Source organism: Anoplolepis gracilipes, chromosome 6, assembly GCF_047496725.1.
Source record: "Anoplolepis gracilipes chromosome 6, ASM4749672v1, whole genome shotgun sequence".
NCBI lineage: Eukaryota > Metazoa > Arthropoda > Insecta > Hymenoptera > Formicidae > Anoplolepis > Anoplolepis gracilipes.
Genome location: NC_132975.1, coordinates 11,162,996 through 11,190,421, shown reverse-complemented (window position 1 = coordinate 11,190,421; position 27,426 = coordinate 11,162,996). Strand labels below are relative to the sequence as shown.

The 27,426-nt window shown below is 30.5% G+C and overlaps 2 protein-coding genes across 2 annotated transcripts; both read left to right on the top strand.

The window, feature by feature from the left end:
- The first annotated feature begins 57 nt into the window (after positions 1-57).
- On the top strand, positions 58-15,940 carry LOC140666996 (fatty acid synthase-like). The gene is made up of 22 exons (XM_072894589.1): positions 58-386; positions 1,704-1,783; positions 2,172-2,284; positions 5,151-5,341; positions 6,608-6,858; positions 7,023-7,254; positions 7,384-7,802; positions 8,013-8,309; positions 8,396-8,603; positions 8,678-8,838; positions 8,928-9,245; positions 9,368-9,846; positions 9,987-10,291; positions 10,420-10,827; positions 11,051-12,066; positions 12,147-12,388; positions 12,563-13,265; positions 13,391-14,222; positions 14,311-14,777; positions 14,911-15,165; positions 15,240-15,488; positions 15,560-15,940. Exons 4-22 carry the CDS (start codon positions 5,179-5,181, stop codon positions 15,737-15,739), a joined length of 7,185 nt encoding a protein of 2,394 aa, XP_072750690.1. The 5' UTR covers positions 58-386; positions 1,704-1,783; positions 2,172-2,284; positions 5,151-5,178; the 3' UTR covers positions 15,740-15,940.
- A 1,396-nt stretch (positions 15,941-17,336) lies between these two features.
- Positions 17,337-27,402, top strand: LOC140666997 (fatty acid synthase-like). Its single transcript, XM_072894590.1, has 19 exons — positions 17,337-17,759; positions 18,073-18,323; positions 18,479-18,710; positions 18,849-19,267; positions 19,490-19,783; positions 19,877-20,084; positions 20,160-20,320; positions 20,413-20,730; positions 20,838-21,313; positions 21,438-21,742; positions 21,849-22,244; positions 22,486-23,501; positions 23,578-23,819; positions 24,004-24,706; positions 24,798-25,629; positions 25,699-26,165; positions 26,290-26,544; positions 26,628-26,879; positions 26,948-27,402. The coding sequence occupies exons 1-19, from the start codon at positions 17,594-17,596 to the stop codon at positions 27,125-27,127; spliced, it is 7,173 nt and encodes a 2,390-aa protein (XP_072750691.1). The 5' UTR covers positions 17,337-17,593; the 3' UTR covers positions 27,128-27,402.
- The last annotated feature ends 24 nt before the right edge of the window (positions 27,403-27,426 follow it).

Here is a 27,426-nt window from a genome sequence, read left to right as displayed (position 1 = left end):
GCGCCGCGTACGTGTCTCGTGACAGCCGTGAGCCATTCATTCCGAGTCTGACGGGCGTAGTGTGCGCACGCGTTTTTACTCCGGCGCCGTCGCCGGCGCCGGCACGTGCGTCTCGCGTTCGGTCATCTCGAGGTCGAGCGTGCCGTAAATTGTCCGTAATTTTATCCGATAATACATATGATAATAATAAACTTAATATGTTAAAGTACGTCTAAAAATTCCGAAATTTATAAATAAATAAAATAGTAACATTCAGCTTAGGTAACATATAACGCGCTATTATTTACATTCATCTCGGCTTTGTCGTGATCGCGGTCGTGTATATTTGTGTGTTACAACGTAGCTTCAATGTCGACAACTCCGCTGTTGCGCATCAGTGTTGATAAGTAAAAGCTTTATTTTAAAGCAACTGATTTGTAGAGATTTTTACAGATGGAGATGTAGATGTAGATAAATCCATTGCTTTAACCCTCTCGGACAGTGAGATTGCATGCATGGCGAACTCTGGGTCAACTTTAAATCATAAAAAAATTTCTTTTACATATTATAAATATATTCTATTATATTCTAACAAAATTTTATATTAAATTTTTAATTTATTATTTTTACATTTTTGTTAAAATACATATACTATTTATATTAAAAGTTTAAGAAAAAGAAAAAATATTTTAAAAATAGAAATATATGATATTTATTTTAATTTTATGCAAGACGTAGATAAAATATTTATTTCAAATATAATATATATATGTATGAGCTTTATAAAAAAATTGAGAACTTAAAAAAAAAATGTGTTTAACAGAAATGCATGATACTTAGAAACGACACGATAGTTTACAGTTATGTAAAACCCTAAAACTAAAAATAATAATAATTTGTAATTATAATATATTTTATAATTTACTTTATAATTTCATTATATAATACATTATATTGTATACAGGATTAAACACATGTAAATAATATGCTGTTATAAAGCTAGAATAAAACTACAATAAAAAATCTTTACTATATTAGAATGGAACATAGAGTGATCTCAAAAAATCGCCTGTTTTTTCACCCTTGAATTCGGACTTAAATTTGATTCAAAATGATAGTTTATCATGAGACATTAATTCTCTGAGATTTTCAAAATGAGCCCATTTTTTATTGCTGAGATATAAGGAGTCAAAATTACTACGAGTCATTACGCACTAATTGACAAGGAAAGATATGGAAGATTTTAATGCGCTTTGAATATGTTGTAGCTAGGTCAAAATAGGAGACACGTATTTTTTTATACATACTTTTTTGGCCATTAAGAGGGTTAAAACATCCTCTTGAGAAAAATTGGTTTTTATATTTTTGAGTAAATATCGTCGAAACGGTAAGAGATATAAAAAAAGTTTTAAATAAAAATTGTATGATTTTTAATGTACTTTAAAACTGCACAATCACATTTTTGAAAAATTGAGGGGAAAGGGGGATTTCGAAAAATATGATTTTCGAAGAAGTGAAAAAACAGACGATTTTTTACCTGTTTTTAGGGTTACTTTTTTTCTTATCTTAATACTAATAATATATAGAAAATAATATATAGATATTTAGGGTTATAATAAAAATTATGAAAAATTAGTATTTTAAGAGAATAAAAATCACAATTAAGAAATATATTTTATTTTACATGAGATTTATTTTTATGGAGTATATTTTATTTGATTAAGGTCCATTACATATCCGTTCCGTATCCGTACCGTATCCACTTACGTGCACGGATGCTAGATTCATTTCTATATGATTAAATGTAAGTATTTACACTATACCGTATCCGTACCAACATCGCCGATATCGTTGTCGACCAAATTTTCACGGAACGGACGCCACTGAACTTAGCAATATGGACAAATATAAATACACGTCCGTACAGCATCTGTATAACGCTCAATTTCAGCGATGCTATAACGGGTACGCTATCAACACACATCTACGAGTATAGGAGGAAATGACGTGTGTCACATATACACGAGTTTTCGCTTGTTACCTCATCCCATCCTACAATTGCGTGTTGCTAGCGTAGCCATTATGACATCACAGTTCAACTTTTTCGAGTTTTATTTTGCATCAGTTTGCGATAAATATTTACGATAATATTTCTGCTAAAATATAAAATATGGACAACAAAAAATTAATAGAATTAGTGACACAGCACGATGTATTATATGATCTTTCCAATGCAAAATATCTCGATGGACTATATAAAGGAAAGATATAGAAGAGTATTTCTGAAGAACTTAATTAACCAGATAATTCTAACTTATCATAAATATTATTTTATAAATAAATATTTAAGTTTATTATAAACATTTTATTTTAAGAAAAAGTACAATTCTTCATGATTATTAAGAAAGACAGTAGACATAAATTAAATTCTTTTATTTTGCCTTATTACAGATCCAGCTAAAGAATTAAAAAATTTTGTCAAAGTTTCTCTTACTGTAAATGCTACTCGCGTACTATTTCCACCACGAACACTTATATTTTACAATGCTGTATGATCTTCAGCTTTGTTATTATCTTTTAAATTAATAATATGATTTTTATCAATTTCTTTAATAAAATGTATTATTGTAACATATTTTGGAATGTTTTTGTTTCTCTTTCATTTTCTCTAAATTTTTGTAACATAAATGTTTTAGGAAGCTAGAAATGGAAGAAAAAGTATCACAAGCTAGAAGAATAAACTAAATAATCTCTGATAAACTAAAAAGTCAAGGATGGAAGAAATGATGAATAAAATTAATAAGCATAAAAATAATGACTTTTAGATCAAGTTTTTATATTTTCAAGAAAATAAAAAAATTATTTATATTTAATATTATTTTTTTACTTTACAATGAAATATATGTGAAAGAAAAGAAAAAAGAGATTAAAATTAATAAATTCTGCATTTCTATATAAGAAAGACAAATATATAATTGCTAATAAAAAAAATAATATAATTTGCTAGAATAAAGTTAAAAAAATAATCACTTTAAAAGAACCAGAACCATAATCGAATGAACCATAATTTAAACGATTTTAATTTTCTTTATTTGTTAAGAAATCAAAACTGCACTGGAAATCGGGACAGTTATTACATATTTTATTAAACTATAACCAAAATCGAACCGTAATTTGGTTTTAGTCCAAATCCTTGGTATATACAGAATTTTGTAAAGATTAGGCTATATATAGTCATGTTCTTCACATTAAAATAAATTTAAAAGTTTGTATAAAATATTTTCCTGAAACACTTGTTAAAAAGTTAATGGCAAGTTTTGTAAGATTAAAAGAATAAATTTCTATTTTAATTTAATACATGATATTTATTTATAATATATTAAATATTATATATTATAAGGATAATTAAAAAAAATCAACTGGATTTAAATAGGCACTGTTTTAAGACGCGAGAATCTCATTTAAATGGAATTTTCAACATTGCTTATCTTTTATAAAAAAAACATATACTTATACGTTTATTAATATATATATATATATACCTCTTAAAAACTTATGTACCTTATAAAGTAAAAAACCGTTTGTATTTTTGTTGAAATTTTCTTGTGTAGAAATTTTTGTGTTAAATTTTTAACATACTTTTATGTTAATATAACATACTGTCGTTATGTTATTTTAATTTTTCTGTATTAAGTTAATATTCACCGTTTCTAAGAGTTAAAACAACACAATAACAAGTAATCTTACACTAATTCACATTTTTGTGTTAATTTTTTACATATTATTTGTGTTATTTGTTTACATATTTGCCTTCTGTTAAATTAACATTAAAATTAGAGTAGATAAATTGGGACACGAGAAATGTGTTAAATTTAACACAAAATTTTTTACCGTGTACGTTTTAAAAACTCATCTATATTAAAATAATCCAGCGTGATATCATGAAAAAAGGCAATAAATACTTTTGAAGATTCGACTCTGTATTATTTTTTAAGAGTTTGAATGTGTAGTTGAAATAAGATCTGTTTGAATTACTACAGTCATAATATAATCAATACGCAGTCGTTGACTTTAGTCTATGATTGAACTATGGGTTACATATTAAAGTTAATTAAAATCTACATACAATACACGATTGAAAGAGTGCATATATAATTCGTCAAATTGTATATATTATTCAAATATTTATTAATAATATATTAAAACGTTTAAACATTTCCTTGAATGAAGTGCATATGCATATCTGATTCAGAAATTTTAAACATCTCGTAAAATATTTCTTTTTCAAGTTACCTTTCCTCAATACTTTTATACACAGAATGTTCAAAAGGCCCTATTTATGCAAAAAATATATATCAATCTATTAAAGAAAAAAGGTGTAATTACACTTTTTGTGTCGTTACACTTATGAAAAAATAAGTCAATAAACAAATTGTTATATTAATTTTAATTTTAATTATTGTCTATATCATTTCTGTTTTCAATGAAACAGATGCTAGAACCCGTCCCAATTGCATGATTCAGCCTGTATATTTATAATATACATAACGCAATGTCTTTTTTACATAATAAAAAATCCGTCAGTTATATAATTATTTACTTTCTCATTAAGAATTAAAATAATATTTGTCAAATAGATATTTCGGTTCTTTTAAAATTTTTTATTTACATATTATGTACTATATACATATATATACATGAAATACAATTCATGCAACAGGCATTATTGCAAAGTAAGGATGTCCCTTCCTTTATGGAAATAATTGTAAATTATATTTGTGCTTTGTGAGAAGTCAATATATGTATAGTTATACTATTATTCGTACATTATTTCAGTGCTTATAAATAATAAGTTCTTATAGTATTTTATAATGATGACTTACCGTATAGAGGTTTCTTATATATATAACTTCAACAGCTATGCAATTCATAATGTCACAACGACTTTAACCATAATTAATCGCAAAATAATAAATAAATCATAAATTTTGAGAATCTAAGTAGAAAATATTAAGATAATATGTAAGTGTAATATGTAATGTATAATTTTCTATAATTTTTTAAAAAGAAAACATACAACAAAAGCGAAAAGATAAAATAGAATAATAAATTGTCAGTAATAATCAGGACCTTCTCATATTTGTGTCATATTTCTCTTTCAAATTTCAGATCTTAATTTTTCCTAAAAACATTTAAAATATGGACTGTGAGAAAACTACGATGCTCGATATAGACGGAGATGAAATCGTTATTTCTGGTATCGCTGGCAGATTTCCGGAATCTGATAACGTAAAACACCTTCGAAAGAATTTGATGAACAAGATGGATCTTGGATCGGATGACGATAGACGCTGGAAACACGGTAATAATATATAATTTTACCATGTATATGTATATAATGTGAAAAAATTGTATAACAAATTTTATTGTATATTCTGAAAATATAGATATGTAGGGTTGGGAAGTAACGGCGTTACAAATTTTGTTTGTAATGGAAAAAGTAACTTTATTACATTCTTCGATAACGAGTAACGAAATTAACAGTTACTTTTATCCTTACTTTCCAAACATATCTATAAAAAAAATGCTTAAAAAACAACTTAAACATATCTTATTGTCTTTTAAATATCTTTAATGTGTTTTGACCTTTCTGTGCAGTCTGAGATTTTTTCAAATATACTTGAATATACTTGAATATATTATACTTTTTCGAATATAATTTTCAAATAAAGATACATAGATATTTTTTGGTACATGTAACATATAAAAATACCATAGATACGTATGCACATATGCGTGAAATGAAACTTAAAGATTGATAAGAGTATTGAAACGCAGTATCACATAGAAACTGCTGACATTTCTTTCTAGTATCTTTCTACTTTGTAAAAAACATTTAAATAGACAGATAATTCAATGATTAGTCAAAAATTCGATGTTATGAAAATGATCGTATCCTGTTAGAATTAAAATAAAAAAAATTGAAGAAATGCGAAGAAAGCGATTTTAACCATATTTACAAATCTATTGAAAGTAAAAACAATAAGAAAATATTTTATTTAGATTTACAGAATCTAAACGTGTTTTTAAAGAAAGCTTGTTTACACTTTTTTTCAAAAGTTTCTTTTATTTAAAATAATTTATTATTATCAAAATTATTACATACTTTATATCAATAGCAATATCACTATTAAAAAATTATATCATTTTGATTACTTTAATGTAAAATAATGTTCAAAAATTTTTAGTGTAAAAATTTGATCTAAAAAAATGTATTAAAAATTGTATTAAAAAAATGTTTATGTAAAGTTTATATTGTATAAAAAAAAAGTAACGGAATTTGTAACGATTTGTTACTTTTTGAGTAACAGTAACAGTAACGAGTTACTTTTATAGAGTAACTTTCCCAACTCTGTAGATATGTAATTATATATGATAAATTTCTAAATTAAACCTTTATTGACATAATTATATTACATAATCAATAAAATTTTCCAGCAAACATAATATAAGATTTAATATGTTTCCTTTATATGTGGGAATATCCACTTTATATTTTTTTATATTAAATTTTTATGAATAACTTATATATGGTTTTTATATTATTCATATGATTTAAAATCTATAGATCATCCAGAAATACCTAAACGCACAGGAAAAGTCAATAATATCCAAAAATTTGATGCGGAATATTTTAATATTCCTTTCACTGAGGTTCCAATGATAGATGCTATAAGTAGGATGTTATTAGAACATGCCTACGAAGCTATTGTCGACGCAGGAATAAATCCAAAAGATTTACGCGGAACCAAAACTGGAGTTTTTATCGGAGCGTGTTTTTCCGACTCGGATGCGAATTGGTTTTACGAAAAATTACAGGTACATAACATGTTATTAATGAGTACTATCAAGAATCTAGTTTAAAATACATTAATTGTTAAAAAATTTTAGTACTTAGTAATATTTTTATATATCAGATTGTAAACAATTGATTTTTTACATTAAGCACGTACAAATTTTCTAACAATCTATCTACTTATTAGATATCTGGTCCTGTAGTTCTTGGATGTAGCAAGTCTATGTTTGCAAATCGAATTTCTCAATGGTTGGATATAACAGGACCGTCTGCTATAGTTGATAGCGCTTGTAGTTCAAGTCTCTTTGCTGTAGAAGTTGCCTATAGAAGTATGCAACGGGGAGAGTGTGACGCTGCCATCGTCGGTGGTGCAAATCTCTGTTTGAATCCTGTTATAGCCTTACAATTCGCGCGACTTGGTATGTTTATTTATACTAAAACTTATAAATTTATAATATAAGGTTTATGTTTATAAATTTGAACAATTTAAAAAAATATATACTTATAAACATATTTTAATTATGATTTATAACATATTTACATTGTAGGAGTTTTGTCGTATGATGGAGTTTGTAAACCTTTTGATGAAAATGCAAACGGTTATATGCGTAGTGAAACAATTAGTATGATATATCTACAAAAAGCAAAGAGAGCTAAAAGAATTTATGCAACCATCGTGCACACCAAGACAAATTGTGACGGATACAAAGAACAAGGCATTACTTTCCCGTCCAGTGAAATGCAACGAGTTTTGCTTCAAGAGTTTTACGATGAATGTGGTATATCACCATCTTGTCTAGATTATTTGGAAGCTCATGGTACCGCTACCAGAGTTGGTGATCCAGAAGAAATCAACGCAATCGAGAAAGTTTTCTGCAAGAATAGGCAGACTCCTCTATTGATTGGTTCTGTCAAGTCAAATTTGGGTCACTCTGAGGCTGCTGCAGGTTTATGTCAAATTGCTAAGGTAAAGATAGTTATGAAATGTAACAATAATAATTACTTTGTCAATTTATTTGATGTACATGTATAAATCTGATGTGAATTTTTACTTTAATTAAAGCTAACATTTTTAAAAATTTTTATTTTGCTGCTACATATTGTGTAAATTCGATCAAAGTGAAACAATGTAATAAAAATTGAAAAAATTTTTGATAAAACTATTTTTTGTTTCAAGGTTATAATTGCGATGGAAACCGGTATAATTCCACCGAATGCAAACTTTACACAAGAACGAAAAGGTGTGAAGGCTTTGGAAGAAGGAACTATACGTGTAGTAAAAACTGCAACGCCGTGGAAATCTGGTTTCATGGGCGTTAGTTCATTCGGTTTTGGTGGAGCCAATTGTCATATCTTATTAAAATCTAATCTGAAGCAGAAGGTCAATGGAGGGACACCAAATGACGATTTACCGAGACTCATTGTTGTATCTGGTCGTACTGAACATGCAGTTGAATCATTATTGACGGACGAGGTAGAAAAATTCTGCATTACATAACGTCAATAATAACATACTTATACGAGAGATTTTTATGTAAAATTAATAAATTTATATATTAGATCGAGAATCAGCCGATAGACGTTGAATATATTCGGCTATTGCATGACATTTACGCTGATGACATGCAATATCATCCTTACAGAGGGTACGCGATTATCGAACCTGAAGCATCGATCAAAATGATAAAAGAAATACAACATTATTCAGGTAAAAGAAAACCGATTTCTTTCGTCTTTTCTGGAATAGGATCACAATGGCCTGGCATGGGTACGCATCTCATTTTGTATATCAGAGAAACATAATACCTTACAATTAAATTATTTTAATTTACGCGTTAACAGGTCAAGCGTTACTGCGATTTCCAACGTTTTATAAAACCATAGAAAAGTGCGATACTATTTTAAGGACACATGGAATTCGTATCGTTGATATATTAACAAATAAACACGAAGCCATCTTTAACAATATACTGAACTCGTTAGTTGGCATTACTGTAATGCAGGTAATAAATTCTAAGTGCCGCGTAAATCAATGTAAATATTATATAACTTATTTAGAAAAATTTACAAAAAGAAATATTCTTTTTTTTAGATTGGATTAATCGAGCTTTTAAAGTCTGTAAATATTGTGCCAGATTATGTTGTCGGTCATTCGATCGGCGAACTCTGTTGCGGATACGTGACTGGTAATTTTACAATGGAACAAGTGCTTCTATCGTCATATTATATAGGATTGGCATTGAGTGAAACAAAAACAATCCATGGCGCTATGGCGGACATTGGTCTTAGTTATGAGAAAGTGAAGAACATATGTCCACCGGACATTGACGTAATCTACGTTAAAAGTCAAAATATTTGTTCCATAAGTGGACCAAAAAATTCAGTAATGGCATTTATAACAAAGTTACAGGTACTTTTATGTATTTTCTCTGACTTATTGCTGATTAAATATTTTATTTTTAATAAAATATTACATAAGCATTTATATTATATATTATATAAATAATAATGTTAAACTCAATTTCTTTTTAGGATAATAATATCTTTATTAAAGAAATTAACTGCAACAATATTCCTCTTCACAGTCGATATCTCGTAGATGCGAAAGCTACGATATTGGCTTACTTAAATCGAATAATACCGCATCCTACGACACATAGTCAGATGTGGCAAAGTTCGTTTTGTGGCACGCATGGATTGTCTTACGCTGAATATTTCACAAATAATCTACTAGGTCCTATACTTTTCGAGGAAACTACAAGATTGGTTCTTCAAAATACGATGACTTTTGAAATTGCGAAGGATGAAATTCTCCAAAACGTTATGAAAGAACACTTTGATACGACTAGTATTGCATTACTACAAATCAACCATGAAGACAATGTTAAAGTATTTTTGCAAGGCTTAGGAAAAATGTATAACAACGGCTTGCAGCCGCAATTAGCGAATTTATATCCAACTGTGCAATTTCCTGTTAGTCGTGGAACGCCAATGATTTCACCGTCAATCAAGTATATATCGATTACAATATATCTATCAAATATATATATATATATATATATATATAATATATATAAAATAATTTTTATAATGCAGAGATTTTTATTTCGAATTTATTGAATGATGCGGACAATTTCTTATGATGTTCTAGGTGGAATCATTCCGAAGATTGGTACGTCGTGTGTTTTAAAGCACAAAAAGAGATTACTTCCGGAGAAAAAATTGTCAATATCACACTGAAAGATGAAAATTTCGAATTTATAAGCGGCCACGTAATCGATGGAAGAAACTTGTTGCCAGCCACAGGATATCTTCTTTTCATTTGGGACACGATTAGTATGTTGAAGGATCAAATGTTTAGAGAGGCACCGATTGTATTTGAAAATGTCAAGTTCATTCGGGCAACGCATATTCCGAAGCAGGGAGATCTGGAACTAACAATAATGATACAAAAAGGTAAATTTAGTTTAACTTAAAAAAAAACTTATATTTTGCAAATAATGTTGACATAGCTAAACTTTAATATCAGTAATATAAAAATAAATATATAATAAAAATAATAATAATAATTGTAAATTATCTAGACAGTGGAAACTTTGAAATAATAGAAGGAGGTAATGCTATTGTTACTGGTAAAGCGCGTATTCTGTTCGATGTTGATAAAGAAAAAGCCTCAAGCCATATCCTGCAAGGATCTTTTGAAGAAAATGAAGAAGAAGTAATGAAAACAAAAGATATCTATAAAGAACTTAAATTACGTGGATATCAATACACCAACTTATTTCGGGGACTAAAAAGTTCATCTACTACGGCAAAACGAGGGCACATAGCTTGGACAAATAATTGGGTAACGTTTATGGATAATATGTTGCAAATAAAAATCTTGAGTATAGATATGAGAAGCCTTTACGTGCCTACTGAAGTACAAAAACTAGTGATTAATCCAAAGCTTCATACACAGTATGTACGAGACATTAAAGCGGAAGAAAAACGTAAGTTTATAGAACAACGTTCGGAGAGAAAGAGACTATTTTTTATTATTAAACTTTTTTATTTTTTGTTATTAAACTTTTTAATATGCATTTTAAATTTATTTTATTATTAAAAACCGTATTAAAATGTAAAAAGATACAAAAAAATTATATTTTGTTAAATAATCAACAAAATATAATATGATTAAAATTATTAAAAAATAACTTTATTTCCAAAATCTAGAGTTACCCGTGCGTGTGTATAAAGATTTAGATATGATAATATCAGGTGGCATTGAAATTCACGGTGTCAAAGCTACTTCAATATTCCGTCGAAAACCAATAGGAAATCCTATTCTTGAAGAGTATAAATTTGTAGCTCACCGCGACGGAGCTGAGATTTCCTTGCAAGAAAGCATAATTTTATCGACGCACCTAGCTTTGGAATATCATCAAATGATAAAAGTAAATATTATCGAGTTGATTGAAGACAATGACAAAATAACGACAGAGGAATTAGCGTCTCCATTGTTTCTCGAAGTCTTAGATAATCTGCCGTTGATTAAACCCAACCTCAGTTTAATAACCAGAACTGATCGTTTCGATTCTATTACTCTTCCTCCAAAAATCACGACCTCACGATCTATGAAGCTATCAAAGGATGATAATGCAATGTTAGTCGCTGGATTTAATCTGTTAACAAACGATAAAAGCAAAACTTTAAACGAAATACTGTCAGCATTAAAAAATGGTGGTTTCTTACTTACACGGGGACAACCGCTTACAAGAAATGATCTTACAAATGCGGAGAGGCATAATTTAGCAATAGTTCTTGAGAAACGAACGAAAATAGAACATATTGTACTTTTAAAAAAAAGGGAAAGTTCAAGGAAAAAGACAGAAATCATTTTTGTTAACAATTACGAATTCTCTTGGTTGGAGCAACTAAAATCAATCTTAAATATTGAGAATAATGTCGCGAAAATAATTTTAGTGGGGGAAAAAGATTCGGAATGCGGTTTAATAGGTCTTGTAAATTGTTTGAGAAGAGAACCAGGCGGAGAATTAATAAGAGGTGTGTTGATCCAAGACGAGACAGCGCCGAAATTTTCTCTAGACGAGCCATTATACGCGAAGCAACTCCAGATCGATCTCATTATAAACGTTTTGCGTCCGGGAATAATATGGGGGTCATACAGACATCTACCGCTAGCACCTCTAGCGCCAAAACTCTCACATCATGCTTATGTCAATCAAATGGTAAATACAAAACTTTTATGTAAATTGATATTTTTTTTTATTCTATAATTTTTTAACAATAAAACACTTTATCACATTAGATTCGCGGTGACCTGCATTCGCTTAGCTGGCTCGAAGGCCCGATCGCTTCGAATTATCAGCATGAAGATCTCGTTCGCATAACTTATGCATCTATTAATTTCAAAGACGTAATGATAGCAACTGCCAGAATTATTCTGGATGACTTTGTGTTTCGCGGACGACTTGAGGAATGTTTTATAGGTTTAGAATATGTTGGGATTGACAATGCTGGACGCAGAGTAATGGGAGTTTGGGAAAATAAGTACGTTAATATATACTAATTATTTTTTTCAAGTATTTAATATAGTTATGAAAAAGTCATAATATATTTTAAATAATTGTTATTTTAGATAAAATGATTTTATAATGTATAGTTTAATTTTTCTCACACAAAATATCTGTAAAAAATCTATAAAATAGTAATTTTTTATTTTAGGTGCATAGCAAACATGCACGTAATCGATAAAAGCTTATGTTGGTATGTTCCTGATAAATGGACCCTGGAAGATGCTGCGACAGTCCCGTGTGCTTATAGCACTTGTTATTGCGCACTATATTTCAAAACAAAGATAAAAAGAAACGAGAAGATATTAATTCATTCGGGTACTGGAGCCGTAGGTCAAGCGGCGATTTATCTTGCACTTTACGAAGGCTGCGAAATATTCACCACCGTTGGTACACCGGAAAAGCGAAGATTCATAAGAGAGACTTTTCCATCTATTCCAGAAGATCACATCGGAAATTCGCGCGACACTAGTTTCGAACAAATGATATTTCGACAGACTAACGGTCGTGGCGTAGATATCGTACTAAATTCGTTAGCCGAAGACAAGCTTCAGGCTTCTATTCGTTGTCTCGCGAAGGGAGGGCGTTTCTTAGAAATTGGCAAGTTTGACTTTATTGCTAACAATAAGTTAGATTTGTCTGTTTTTTCGAAAGGAATTACATTTTATAGCGTCATGTTGGATAACTTACTCTCGATGGTGAAGCAAGATGTTGAACTGAAAATGAGACTGCAAAAGAAACTAGCCGAAGGTCTTATTATCGGAGCCGTCCAACCAATCAGTAGAAAAGTTTTTCAAAGAGACGAAGTCGAAGCTGCATTCAGATACATGACAGCCGGAAAGCATATAGGAAAAGTAAGTCAATTGATAAATAAATTTGATTACAATTATACTTTATATATACACGTTAAATATAACACGTATCAAAAGAGTTAGTATACATTGTAGTGCAAAATCAGTTTATTTATTATAATTTTTAGATAGTAATACAAATACAGAAAGAAAACGAATCTATAAATACACCTATTCTGGCATTGCCGCGTTATTATTGCTTGGCGAGCAAGACGTACATTATTTTTGGTGGTTTGGGTGGTTTCGGTTTAGAATTAGCCGATTGGTTGATTATTCGAGGCGCCGGAAATCTCGTGCTGGTTTCACGCAAAGGAGTAAGAAATGGATATCAGCAGATGAAAATCGATCTGTGGAAATCTTACGGAGTGAAAGTATTGATCGTATCGAACCTCGACGCATCGAACGTTAATGATTGCGAAAGTATATTGAAAACAGCGGAAGAACTGGCTCCAGTGGACGCTATATTCAATCTTGCTGTAGTGTTGAACGATAAAATTTGTCAGAATCATACTGTAGAGACATTTCAAGAGCCATTTAAACCAAAAGCTTGGACGACGCAGAACTTGGATCAATTGTCTCGAAAGATATGTCTCCAGCTTCGACACTTTGTTGTATTTTCTTCAGTTTCTTGTGGCAGAGGCAATGCCGGACAGAGTAATTACGGCATGGCAAATTCTGTTATGGAAAGAATTTGTGAGAGAAGAGTGCAAGAAGGTTTACACGGACTGGCTGTTCAGTGGGGCGCAATAGGCGATGTTGGTCTCGTGGCCGACATGCAAGAGGACGACAAGGAAATGGTTATTGGTGGTACTTTGCAACAGAAGATAGGCTCCTGCATCGAGAAACTTGAAGAGTTTCTATTACAAGAACAACCCGTAGTAGGAAGTATGGTAGTAGCTGAAAAGCGTTCACACGCTTTTGGCATAAACAATATTGCTGAAACCGTAGCTAATATTATGGGTAAGTCAGTATAGTATAAAAAATTAAGGAATGAATTGAATAACTTAATAAAATAAATCGAATAAAAATATGTTGAATGTTAATGCAGGTTTAAAAGATTTGAATAGCGTGGCTCGCCATACGCCTCTGCCCGAACTTGGCATGGATTCAATGATGGCTGTGGAAATTAAACAGACTTTGGAACGAGAATTTGACGTTTTTCTTACAGCGCAGGATATTCGTTATCTCAATTTTGCCAAACTTATAGATATGTTTGACAAAGACGTATCAATGGAAAAAAACGACAGAGATGAAAACGATCTAACTGGTTTTAAACTGCTTGTTCGCTTAATAGGTAACGATTGCCTGATTCCCGACATCTGTCTTGATCTACCAACAAAAAAAAACAAGGCGAGGAAGGAAATATTTCTATTGCCAGGAATGGAAGGCTGTTCAAGTATATTCGATTCACTGGTACAACAAATCGAAGCTCCAGCAACATGCTTACAACATGGGATTTATAACATTGGCACAGGCTATAATTCAATAAATAAAATTGCTGATTGCTTGTTACAAGTATGAATTCTTTATTTATATAACAATTAAAGGCTAATAATATTATATCTTATAAAAAATATACGAATATTCATATACTTAATATAGTATTAACGTGTAATTCTGTATTTTGCATTTCTTTATTTGTTTGCAGCATATTTTGAACAAAAAGAAATTAAATCAGGATTTTATAATAGTGGGTTATTCAATGGGATCATTGATTGCAATTGAGTTAGTACGAAAATTAGAAGAGATGAATCTCCGAGGTCGATTAGTGCTTATCGATGGCGCACCAGAGCAAATAAAAGCAATGGCAAATCAATATTTATCTTTTACCACGATTGTCGAACTCGAAAATAATGTTCTTCTTGGTATAATGGATATTATACAGCCAGCGCTTAGTGGAAAGGTATATTATTTATAGATGTTATTTTTGAATGAGTTATTTTTTTATTAAAATTACAAATAATATAATTTTTACAGCTTCTTTTGGAATTAAACAAATGTACCAATTGGGATGAAAAATTGAATACTTTTATAGATCATGTTCCTCCAACTTATAAACATATGTCAAACAATAATAAATCTGTGTGTACAACAATTTACGAGCGGCTGATCGCTGTTCATAAATATGATGTCACACAATTGCCAAAAATTGAATCCCCTATAATACTTATAAAACCTATAATACAAGCATTGCCTTTCTCTCAAGAAGATTACGGCTTACATAAGGTAATTGCTGTAATAATTATAGAAAAATGTATACAACGCACAATAGTTTTAATCAGCAAAATAATTTTTAGATTACTAAAGGAAAGGTGAAAATATATTATGTGGAAGGTAATCATGTTACAATATTGGACAACAATAAAGTCGCTGCTGTGATCAATGGAGAACATATCGAAAGTGTCAAGAAAGTAAAATTGGATTTAACAGACCATGATAAGATAACATCTGTTAAAGATATTTATAGCAGATCGTAAAAGTAGCATGATGAAATATTTTACAGTGTAAAAGTATTTTATTTTACACGTTTAAAAATTAACAAAATAATTATTTAATGACACTGCTAAGTCCAATTTGTGTATAGAGTTCAATAACAAGAATTTTTACACAGTTAAATAAAAGTGTTTAATTTTAAATATTATTAAACTAATAAAATATTTTAAATAGTAGTAAATTAATAAAAGTACAAGATATTGCATTGAAGTTTTGAAAGGATATAAAATTTTATTTTAGTCGTTCGAACTTTTTATTAATCATATATAAATTTTATCTACATTTATGATGTTTTTATAAATATGATAAAAACATATCATCAATGTAGATAGAAATTATATTTGGTTAAAAGAAAATGAATGGATAAAAAATTTTTATATTCTTCTAAAAGCAATGTAATATTATATTCTTTCATTAATTTAATGCTGCAAACTCTTATTATGTATTCTTTAGTAAACTTATAAAGTTGTAATACTTATTGAATTTAATTTTCTGCGGCCTTATTTTTATGGTAGTAAAATCATATATAATTCATATATTTTAGAAAAAGACGTGTTTGTTTATACTTTAAAAAATTGTACGGATAGTACTTTATACAGGGCATCCTGAAATTTAAGTGACACACTTCTAGAATGTGACACCCTGTATATATAATATTAAATCTCACACATTAGTCGATTAAAATTACTATTTTTTGTTAACATTATTATTATTAAAGTTAATTTAGTAATCACGATATATCTTATAATTATTGAATGTGTATAACATTGATAAATAAAGAGAATTTAGGCAAATCAGATTGAAGTATTTTGCATTTTCACAATATCTTATTCGATAGTGATATGTCGCGAATGAACTTGTTGTCGCGCGAAAGTAACACACCGTTAACTTTTTTGATATTCGAGCTGTTAAGTTACACATATTTTGCTTGATGACAGATTTTCATTTTAAAACTACACACAATTTATATTAAGCTGTATCACTGAAAATAGTAACAATAAAATTTGATATTTTTAAATAATCGATCTACATGTTTTTTCTAATTGTAAGAGTTCGAATCTACAAGTGGAATAAAACCTATTTGAATTACTGTAGTAGACTACAATTGCAGCCATTAATTTTGATAGATGACTGACCCGGTTAATATGATACAGGAAAGAGGACCCTTGACCACATTCAAACTGAAAGATTGTAAATGAAGGTCGTTAAATTGTATATATTACTCGAATGTTTATTAATAATTTCTAACCTAAATAATTCATTGTATTTTTTCCATAACAAATAATTGCGTAACTATTGTTCTTTCTCATGAGAAATACAATAATGTTAATTTCGTTAGGTAGACGCTATAAAATCGTCTCCTTTAATTTACATATTGTAATATACATGACACACAACAGCAGACATTCTTATTAAGGAAATAATAATATCTTTTTCTCATGTAAATAATTGTAAATTACATTTGCTATTTATGTCCAAATTTAATTATGTATACTTGTGCTACCTCTCCCACTATACGCTCATAGTAATGAGCGTTTCTAGTATTTTAGTAACAGATACTTACCATACTAGGTCTCTTATATAAATAAGTTCGACATCTAAGCCATTCATAATGTCACAAAACTTCTGTTATTAATCTCAGAATCATAAATTTGGATTAAAAATCTGAATCAAAAATATTAAGGTCTATAATTTGAAAAAAAAACATACAGCAAATGTGAAAACATAAAACAAACCTTTAAATTGACAGTAATTATTAGGAAATTTTGCGTTTTCACATTTGTGTTTTTCTTTTCAAATTCCAGATATTAATTTTTTTTATTAAAGGCATTTACAAAATGGACTGTGAAAAAACTACATTTCTCGACATTAAACCTGGAGATGAAATCGTTATTTCTGGTATTGCTGGTAGATTTCCTAACTCTGATAATGTAAAACAACTGCAAGAAAATCTGTTTAACAAAGTAGACCTTGGATCGAATGACACTCGACGATGGAATCACGGTAATAATATTTAATTTTACTGTATGTGTATATATAATTAATATTAATTTTTATATTAATAATAATATTAATATTAAAATTATTAATGTATATATATATATATATATATATATATATATATATATATATATATTAAAAAATACATAAATATTTTTATAAAAATATGTATAATATATACATGTGTTATATATATATATATATATATATATATATATATATATATATGTATATATAATTACATTATATAGACGATAAAAAAATCTTTAGTAAAAATAATATCTCATGTTTAAATTGAATGACTTAAAATTTACAGTTCACCCAGAAATACCTCAACGCACAGGTAAAATCAATAATATGGACAAATTTGATGCAGAATATTTTGATATTCCCTTCGATAAAGTTCCCTTGGTAGATCCTATGAGTAGGATGTTATTAGAACATACCTATGAAGCTATTGTCGATGCAGGAGTAAATCCGAAAGATTTACGCGGAACAAAAACTGGAGTTTTTATCGGAGCATGTTTTTCCGAATCGGAAGGAAATTGGTTTTACGAAAAACATCAGGTACTCAAAATTATAAGACTACGATCAGGATCGAATTTATGCATTAATCATAAAAAAGATAGATAATGATTTTATATATTAAATTGTAAGAAAATAATTTCTTTATATTTAAATAAATACAAGTTCTTTATAAATAATTTATATATATGCATTAGGTAACTGGTCCTGCAATTCATGGATGTAGCAAGGCTATGCTGGCAAATCGAATCTCTCAATGGTTAGATATAATAGGACCGTCTTATGCAATCGATACTGCTTGTAGTTCAAGTCTTTTTGCTATGGAAGATGCTTATAGAAGAATGCGTTCGGGGGAGTGTGATGCTGCTATTGTCGGTGGTGCAAATCTCTGTTTACATCCCAATTTAGCCTTGTTATTTGCACGACTAGGTATTATTAACTCCATTATTAAACCATATAAATTTAAAATATAAGAGATATATAAATTTGAAAAAGTTTTAAAAATATATATATTCAAATATATTCTACAATAATATACATATTAACTCATAACTGTTTTGGTTCTAGGAGTTTTATCGCCTGATGGCTACTGTAAATCATTTGATGAAAATGCAAATGGTTATATGCGTAGTGAAACGATTAGTGTAGTATACTTGCAAAAAGCAAAGACAGCTAAAAGAATATATGCAACTGTCGTGTATGCCAAAACGAATTGTGATGGGTACAAAGAACAAGGCATTACTTTCCCGTCCAGCGAAATGCAAGGAGTTTTGCTTCAAGAATTTTACGACGAATGCGGTGTATCACCGTCTTGTTTAACTTTTATGGAGGCTCATGGTACCGGTACCAAAGTTGGCGATCCGGAAGAAATCAACGCACTCGAGAAAGTTTTCTGTAAGGATAGGCAGACACCTCTGTTAATTGGTTCTGTCAAATCAAATTTGGGTCATGCTGAGGCTGCTGCAGGTTTATGTCAAATTGCTAAGGTAATAGTAATTATAACAAACTTTATAAAGTATTCTATTAATTTAGGTATTGCATCAAACATCATATACACAAATTTAAATTAAATTAAATTTTAATTAAAAAAAAATTTATTACTGTTACTTTTTTGGCTCCTAGTGCTTTCATTTTAAGAAGTAATAATTTTAAAATAAAAGAAAAGAAAAAAATGCAGAAAGATCTCTGATAAAACTGTCTTTCGTAAGGTTATAATTGCGATGGAAACCAGTCTAATTCCGCCAAATATAAATTTCACACAACCACGGAAAGGAATTAAAGGTTTTGATGAAGGAACTATACGCGTAGTGGACACTCCAACACCATTGAAGCCTGGTTTCGTGGGTATTAATTCGTTTGGCTTTGGTGGAGCGAATTGTCATATTTTGCTACAATCTAATTTGAAGCAAAAAGTTAATGGAGGAGCGCCAAATGACGATTTGCCGCGACTTATCACCGTGTCCGGTCGTACTGAACAAGCAGTCGAATCATTATTACACGAGGTGTGCATAACTTTAGCGTTTTACAACACCAGTGCATGAAAGCTTACTTATACGAAGTGTCATTTAAAATCAACAAATGAATTTGTATATTAGATCGAAATTCAGCCGATAGATGTTGAATATATTCGACTGTTGCATGACCTTTATGCTGATGATATACAAGGTCATCCTTACAGAGGGTACGCGATTATCGAATCTAAAGCATCGATTAAAATGATAAAAGAAACACAACATTATTCAGGTAAAAGAAGACCGATTTGTTTTCAGTTTTCCGGAATAGGATCTCAATGGCCTGGCATGGGTATGCAACTTTCTTTACATATACACAGAGAAGCAATACTGCACAATTAAATTATTTTAATTTACGCGTTAACAGGTCAAGCGTTACTGCAATTTCCAGCATTTTATAAAACTGTAGAAAAGTGCGATATTATTCTAAAAACCCGAGGAATACGTATCATTGATGTATTAACTAGTAAACACGAAGCAATCTTTAACAATATATTGAACTCGTTAGTTGGCATTACTGTAATGCAGGTAATAAATTGCAGGTGTCGTGTAAATCAATGGAAATATTATATTATATAATTAATTTAGAATTTACGAAAAAAAAATACTTTTTTTTTTAGATTGGATTAATCGAGCTTTTAAAGTCCGTAAATATTGTGCCAGATCATGTTGTCGGTCATTCGATCGGCGAACTCTGTTGCGGATACGTGACTGGTAATTTTACAATGGAACAAGTGCTTCTGTCCTCGTATTACATAGGATTGGCGTTGAGTGAAACAAAAATAATTCACAGTGCTATGGCGGACATTGGTCTCAGTTATGATAATGCAAAGAATATATGTCCACCGGATATTGACGTAATCTGCAATAAGAGTCCGAATACTTGCTCTATAAATGGACCATGGAAATCAGTAAAAGAATTTATAACAAAATTACAGGTTCTACTATATATTTTTCTCTTTTAATTAAATGTTTTATTTTTAATAAAATTAATTTAATAAGCAATTATATTTAATTAACATTTACTCTCTCTCTCTTTTTTTAGGCTAATAATATCTATACTAAAGAAATTAAATGCAACAACATATCTCTTCACAGTCGTCATTTTGCATCTACAAAAATCACGATTCTGTCTTATCTAAATCGAATAATACCGCACACTATGACGTATAGTCAAACGTGGCGAAGATTGTTTCACGACACTAAATTATCCTGTGCTGAGTATTTCGCAAATAATATACTAGATCCTGTACTTCTTGAAGAAACTGCGCAGTTGATTCCTAAAAATGTGGCAACTATCGAAATCGGACCAGATGAAATTTTTCAGAGTGTGACGAAAGAGCTATTTGATATAAGCACTATCACATTATTACAATGTAACCATGAAGACAATGTTAAAGTATTTTTGCAAGGATTGGGAAAAATGTATAATAATGGCTTGCAACCGCAATTAGCGAATTTATATCCGACTGTACAATTTCCTGTTAGTCGTGGAACACCAATGATTTCACCGGCAATCAAGTATATATCAAATATTATATCTATTAAACATAAAATTGCAGAGAAAGCATGAAATAAATTTTATAATGCAGAAATCATTATTTTTAATTTATTAACTAATGCAGACATATTTCTCATGTTCTAGATGGAATCATTCCGAAGACTGGTATGTAATGTGTTTTAAAACACAAAAAAAGATTACTTCCGGAGAAAGAATTGTCAATATCACATTGACAGATGAAAGTTTCGAATATATGAGCGGTCACGTAATCGACGGAAGAAACTTGGTGCCCGCTACAGGATATCTTATTTTCGTTTGGGATACAATTAGTATGCTGCGGGGTCAATGGCTTAATGAGATACCAATTGTATTTGAAAATGTCAAGTTTATTCGGGCAACACATATTCCGAAGCAAGGAGACTTGGATTTAACAATAATGGTGCAAAAAGGTAGATTTTATTTAGAAAAAAAACTTATATCCGGCAAAATATTAATATCTGTAATAAAAAATATAAATTTTTAAAATAATATACATATATTATTTTTATTATTTAGGTGGGAATTTTGAAATAATAGAAGGAGATAATACTGTCGTTACCGGTACAGCACGCATTCCATCAGATCCCGCTAAAGAAAGAATATGTCTTTTACAAAAGGACTGTGAGAATGAGGAAGAAGGGATGAAAACAAAAGATATTTATAAAGAACTTAAATTACGTGGATATCAATATGCCAATCTATTTCGTGGATTAAAAAGTGCATCCATTACTGCAAAAAGAGGACACATAGCTTGGATGAATAATTGGGTAACGTTCATGGATAATATGTTACAAATTAAAATCCTGGGGAAAGATGTGAGAAATCTTTATATTCCTACGGAGATACAAAAACTGGTGATTGATACAGAGTGTCATGCACAGTATGTACGAAAGCTAACAGAGGAAGAAAAACGTAAGTATAGAGAACAACATTTGAGATAAAGAAAGAAAGAGAGATTATTTCTTTTTTGTTATTAATTAGTATATTTAATGTTTTAAATATCTTTATATAAAATTATATATTTTTACTTATCTTTATAGTGTCTTTATATGTAATTATAAAAAATGTTAAGGTATAAAAATATGCAAGAAAGAAGAAATTATCTTTGTTTAGTTAAATATCATGTTACTTAAAAAATAATTTTAAATTCTAGAGTTACCCGTCCGCGTGTACAAAAATTTAGATACGATAGTATCAGGTGGCATTGAAATTCGCGGTGTCAAAGCTACTTCTATATTCCGTCGGAAACCAACAGGAAATCCTATTCTTGAAGAGTATAAGTTTGTAGCTTACCGCGACGGAGCTAAGATTTCCTTGCAAGAAAGCATAATTTTATCAACGCATCTAGCTTTGGAACATCATCAAGTAATGAAAGTAAATATTATCGAGTTGATTGAAGATAATGACAAAATAACGACAGAGGAATTAGCGTCTCCATTGTTTCTCGAAGTCTTAGATAATCTGCCGTTGATTAAACCCAACCTCAGTTTAATAACCAGAACTGATCGTTTCGATTCTATTACTCTTCCTCCAAAAATCACGACCTCACGATCTATGAAGCTATCAAAGGATGATAACGCGATAATAATCACAGGATTTAATCTGTTAACAAACGATAAAAGCGAAACCTTAAAGGAAATCCTATCAGCATTAAAAAATGATGGTTTCTTACTGACACGGGGACAACCACTTACAAAAAATGATCTTACAAATGCGGAGAGGCATAATTTAGCAATAGTCCTTGAGAAACGTACGAAAAAGGAACATATTGTACTCTTGAAAAAAAGAGAAAGCTTGAGGAAAAAGACAGAAGTCATTTTTGTTAACAATTACGAATTCTCTTGGTTAGAGCAACTAAAATCGATCTTAAACGTTGAGAATAATATTGCGAGGATAATTTTAGTAGGGGAAAAAGATTCGGAATGCGGTTTAATAGGTCTTGTAAATTGTTTGAGGAAAGAACCAGGCGGAGAATTAATAAGAGGTGTGTTGATCCAAGACGAGACAGCGCCGAAATTTTCTCTAGACGAGCCATTATATGCGAAGCAACTCCAGATCGATCTCATTATAAACGTTTTGCGTCGAGGAATGATATGGGGGTCCTACAGACATCTTCCGCTAGCACCTTTAGCACCAAAACTCTCACATCATGCTTATGTCAATCAAATGGTAAATACAAAAGTTCTATGTAAATTGATATTTTTTATTCTATAATTTTTTTTACAATAAAACATTTTATCATTAGATTCGCGGTGACCTGCATTCGCTTAGCTGGCTCGAAGGCCCGATCGCTTCGAATTATCAGCATGAAGATCTTGTTCGCATAACTTATGCATCTATTAATTTCAAAGACGTAATGATAGCAACTGCTAAAATTATTCTGGATGATTTCGCGTCTCGCGGACGACTTGAGGAATGTTTTATAGGTTTAGAATATGTTGGTATTGACAGTGATGAACGCAGAGTAATGGGAGTTTGGGAAAATAAGTACGTTAGTATATACTAATTGTTTTCACAAGTATTTACTTATAAAAAATTCATAATATATTTTAAATAATTGTTATTTTAGATAAAATGATTTTATAGCTTATAGTTTAATTAAAATATAGTTTAACTTTTCTCACACAAAATATCTGTAAAATATTTATAAAATAGTAATTTTTTATTTTAGGTGCATAGCAAACATGCACGTAATCGATAAAAGATTATGTTGGTATGTTCCTGACAAATGGACTATGGAAGACGCTGCGACAGTTCCGTGTGCTTATAGCACTTGTTATTGCGCACTATATTGCAAAACAAAGATAAAAAAAAACGACAAGATATTAATTCATTCGGGTACTGGAGCCGTAGGTCAAGCGGCAATTTATCTCGCACTTCACGAGGGCTGCGAAATATTTACCACCGTTGGTACACCAGAAAAGCGAAAATTCATAAGAGAGACTTTTCCATCTATTCCAGAAGATCACATCGGAAATTCGCGCGACACTAGTTTCGAACAAATGATATTTCGACAGACTAACGGTCGTGGCGTAGATATCGTACTAAATTCGTTAGCCGAAGACAAGCTTCAGGCTTCTATTCGTTGTCTCGCGAAAAGAGGGCGTTTCTTAGAAATTGGCAAGTTTGACTTTTTGGCTAACAATATGTTAGATTTGTCTGTCTTTTCGAAAGGAATTACATTTTATAGCGTTATGTTGGATAACTTACTTTCGCCGGTGAAGCAAGATGTTGAACTGAAAATGAAACTACACAGGAAATTAGCCGAAGGACTTCTTACCGGAGCCATAAAACCAATTAGTAGAAAAGTATTTCAAAGAGAGGAAGTTGAAGCTGCATTCAGATACATGACAGCTGGAAAGCATATAGGAAAAGTAAGTAAATTTATTCTGAACTGAAATGTTTACAACGTATCAAGTCAGAACATTGTAGTATATAATCAAGTTTATTTATTACAATTTTTAGATAGTAATACAAATACAGAAAGAAGACGAATCTATAAACACACCTATTCTGGCATTACCGCGTTATTATTGCTTGGAGAACAAGACGTATATTATTTTCGGTGGCTTGGGTGGTTTCGGTTTAGAATTAGCCGATTGGTTGATTATTCGAGGCGCCAAAAATCTCGTACTTGTTTCGCGCACGGGAATAAAAAATGGATACCAGCAGATGAAAATCGAACTGTGGAAATCATACGGTGTGAAGGTATTGATCGTATCAAACCTCGACGCACTGGACGTTAATGATTGTGAACGAATATTGAAAACAGCGGAAAAACTGGCTCCAGTAGACGCTATATTCAATCTTGCTGTGGTGTTGAACGATAAAATTTGTCAGAATCATACTGTCGAGACATTTCAAGAGCCATTTAAAGCAAAAGCTTGGACAACGAAAAACTTGGATCGACTGTCTAGAAAGATATGTCTCCAGCTTCGACACTTTGTTGTATTTTCCTCAGTTTCCTGTGGCAGAGGCAATGCTGGACAGAGCAATTACGGCATGGCGAATTCTGTTATGGAAAGAATTTGTGAGAGAAGAGTGCAAGAAGGTTTACACGGACTGGCTATTCAGTGGGGTGCAGTGGGCGATGTTGGTCTCGTAGCCGATATGCAAGAGGACGACAAGGAAATGGTTATTGGTGGTACTTTGCAACAAAAGATAAGCTCCTGCATGGAGAAGCTCGAGGAGTTTCTGTTACAAGAACAACCTGTAGTAGCGAGTATGGTAGTAGCTGAGAAGCGTTCAGATACTTTTGGCGCAGGCAATATTGTTGAAACCGTGGCTAATATTATGGGTAAGGATAAAAAATTAATTAAGCAAATTAATATAATAACTTAGATAAAAATACTGAATGTTAATGTAGGTTTGAAGGATTTGAAAAACGTTGCTCGCCATACGCCTTTGCCCGAACTTGGCATGGATTCGATGATGGCTGTGGAAATTAAACAGACTTTGGAACGAGAATTTGATGTTTTTCTTACAGCGCAGGATATTCGTTATCTCAATTTTGTCAAACTTACGGAGATGTTTGACAAAGACTTATCAAAGGATAAAAACGACCGAGATGAGAACGATCTAACTGGTTTTAAACTGCTCGTCCGTTTGATAGGTAACGATAATCTGATTCCCGACATGTGTCTAGATTTACCGACGAAAAGAAACAAAGCGAGAAGCGAAATATTTCTATTGCCAGGAATGGAGGGCTGTGGAAGTATATTCGATTCGCTGGTACAACAAATAGAAGCTCCAGCAACGTGTATACAACACGGAATGTATCACATTGGCATAGACTGTGATTCAATAAACGAGATTTCTGATTACTTATTTCAAGTATGCCTTCTTTATGTATATAATAAGAATTAGAGTCTCTTATAGAATATGTGGAGAGCTAATTAATACAATATTACTTTTTTGATATTTAGTTTCATATTTTTTTATTTTTATATGTTTGCAGCATATTTTGAACAAAAAGAAATTGAATCAGGACTTTGTAATAGTGGGTTATTCAATGGGATCATTAATCGCAATTGAGTTAGCACGAAAATTAGAAGGGATGAATCTTCGAGGTCGATTAGTGCTTATCGATGGCGCACCGGAGCAGATAAAAGCAATAGCAAATCAATTTTTACCTTTTACCTCGACTGTCGAACTCGAAAATAATATTCTTCTTAGTATAATGGATATTATACAGCCAGCAGTTAGTGGAAAGGTATATCATTTTTGAATAAATAAAGAAAGAGAGAGAGAGAGAGAGAGAGATTTTTTGTATAAATCATAAATTTAATTTTACAGCTTCTTTTGGAATTACAAAAATGCATGAACTGGGATGAAAAATTAGATATTTTTATAAGTCATGTTCCTTCATCTTATGTACATTTATCAGTTGAGAACAATAAATCATTATGTACAACAATTTACAAGCGGTTGATCGCTGTTCATAAATATGATGTGACACAATTTTCGAAAATTGAATCCCCTATAATACTTTTAAAACCTACAATACAAGCGTTGGCTTTCTCACAGGAAGATTACGGTTTACATAAGGTAAGTTGTGTGATGGTCATAAAATTAGTTTTACAACAGAGTTTTTTTACAAGTAAAATACTTTTCAGATTACTAAAGGAAATGTGGAAGTACATTATGTCGAAGGTAATCACGTTACGATAATGAACAGCGATAAAGTCGTTGCTGCGATCAATGGAGAACATATCAAATGTATCGAAAAATTACAAAAATTAGATTTAACAGATGATAACATCATATCTGTTAAGGATATTTATACTAGATCATAGAAGTAGCATAATTAGGTATTTTAGTGTGAAAATTTATTATATTATATTTATTATATTATAACTTATCAAATTAATTAATTGATTAAAAATTATTGTCCAGCATTATTATTATGGATAATTTATTGAGTATGATACATTTTGTAATTATTGATGCAAAATGTATGTAGCATTGGCAGGTAAAAGGTATAATATTAATAGACAAACGGAATTGTATAAAGTCACATTTCACAGGGAATACATCAGCCGTACATAAAAGCGTTTGTAAATGAAAGAAAGGAAATAATCGAAATAATTAGTAA

Excerpts from the sequence above, each read along its gene's own strand:
- LOC140666996 (XM_072894589.1), top strand. The coding sequence starts at position 5,179 with ATGGACTGTGAGAAAACTACGATGCTCGATATAGACGGAGATGAAATC. Across the intron at positions 8,310-8,395 it reads AATCATTATTGACGGACGAG|ATCGAGAATCAGCCGATAGA; the intron begins GTAGAAAAATTC and ends TTTATATATTAG. Across the intron at positions 14,223-14,310 it reads AACCGTAGCTAATATTATGG|GTTTAAAAGATTTGAATAGC; the intron begins GTAAGTCAGTAT and ends ATGTTAATGCAG.
- LOC140666997 (XM_072894590.1), top strand. The coding sequence starts at position 17,594 with ATGGACTGTGAAAAAACTACATTTCTCGACATTAAACCTGGAGATGAA. Across the intron at positions 20,321-20,412 it reads TTGGCATTACTGTAATGCAG|ATTGGATTAATCGAGCTTTT; the intron begins GTAATAAATTGC and ends TTTTTTTTTTAG. Across the intron at positions 21,314-21,437 it reads ATGATTTCACCGGCAATCAA|ATGGAATCATTCCGAAGACT; the intron begins GTATATATCAAA and ends CTCATGTTCTAG.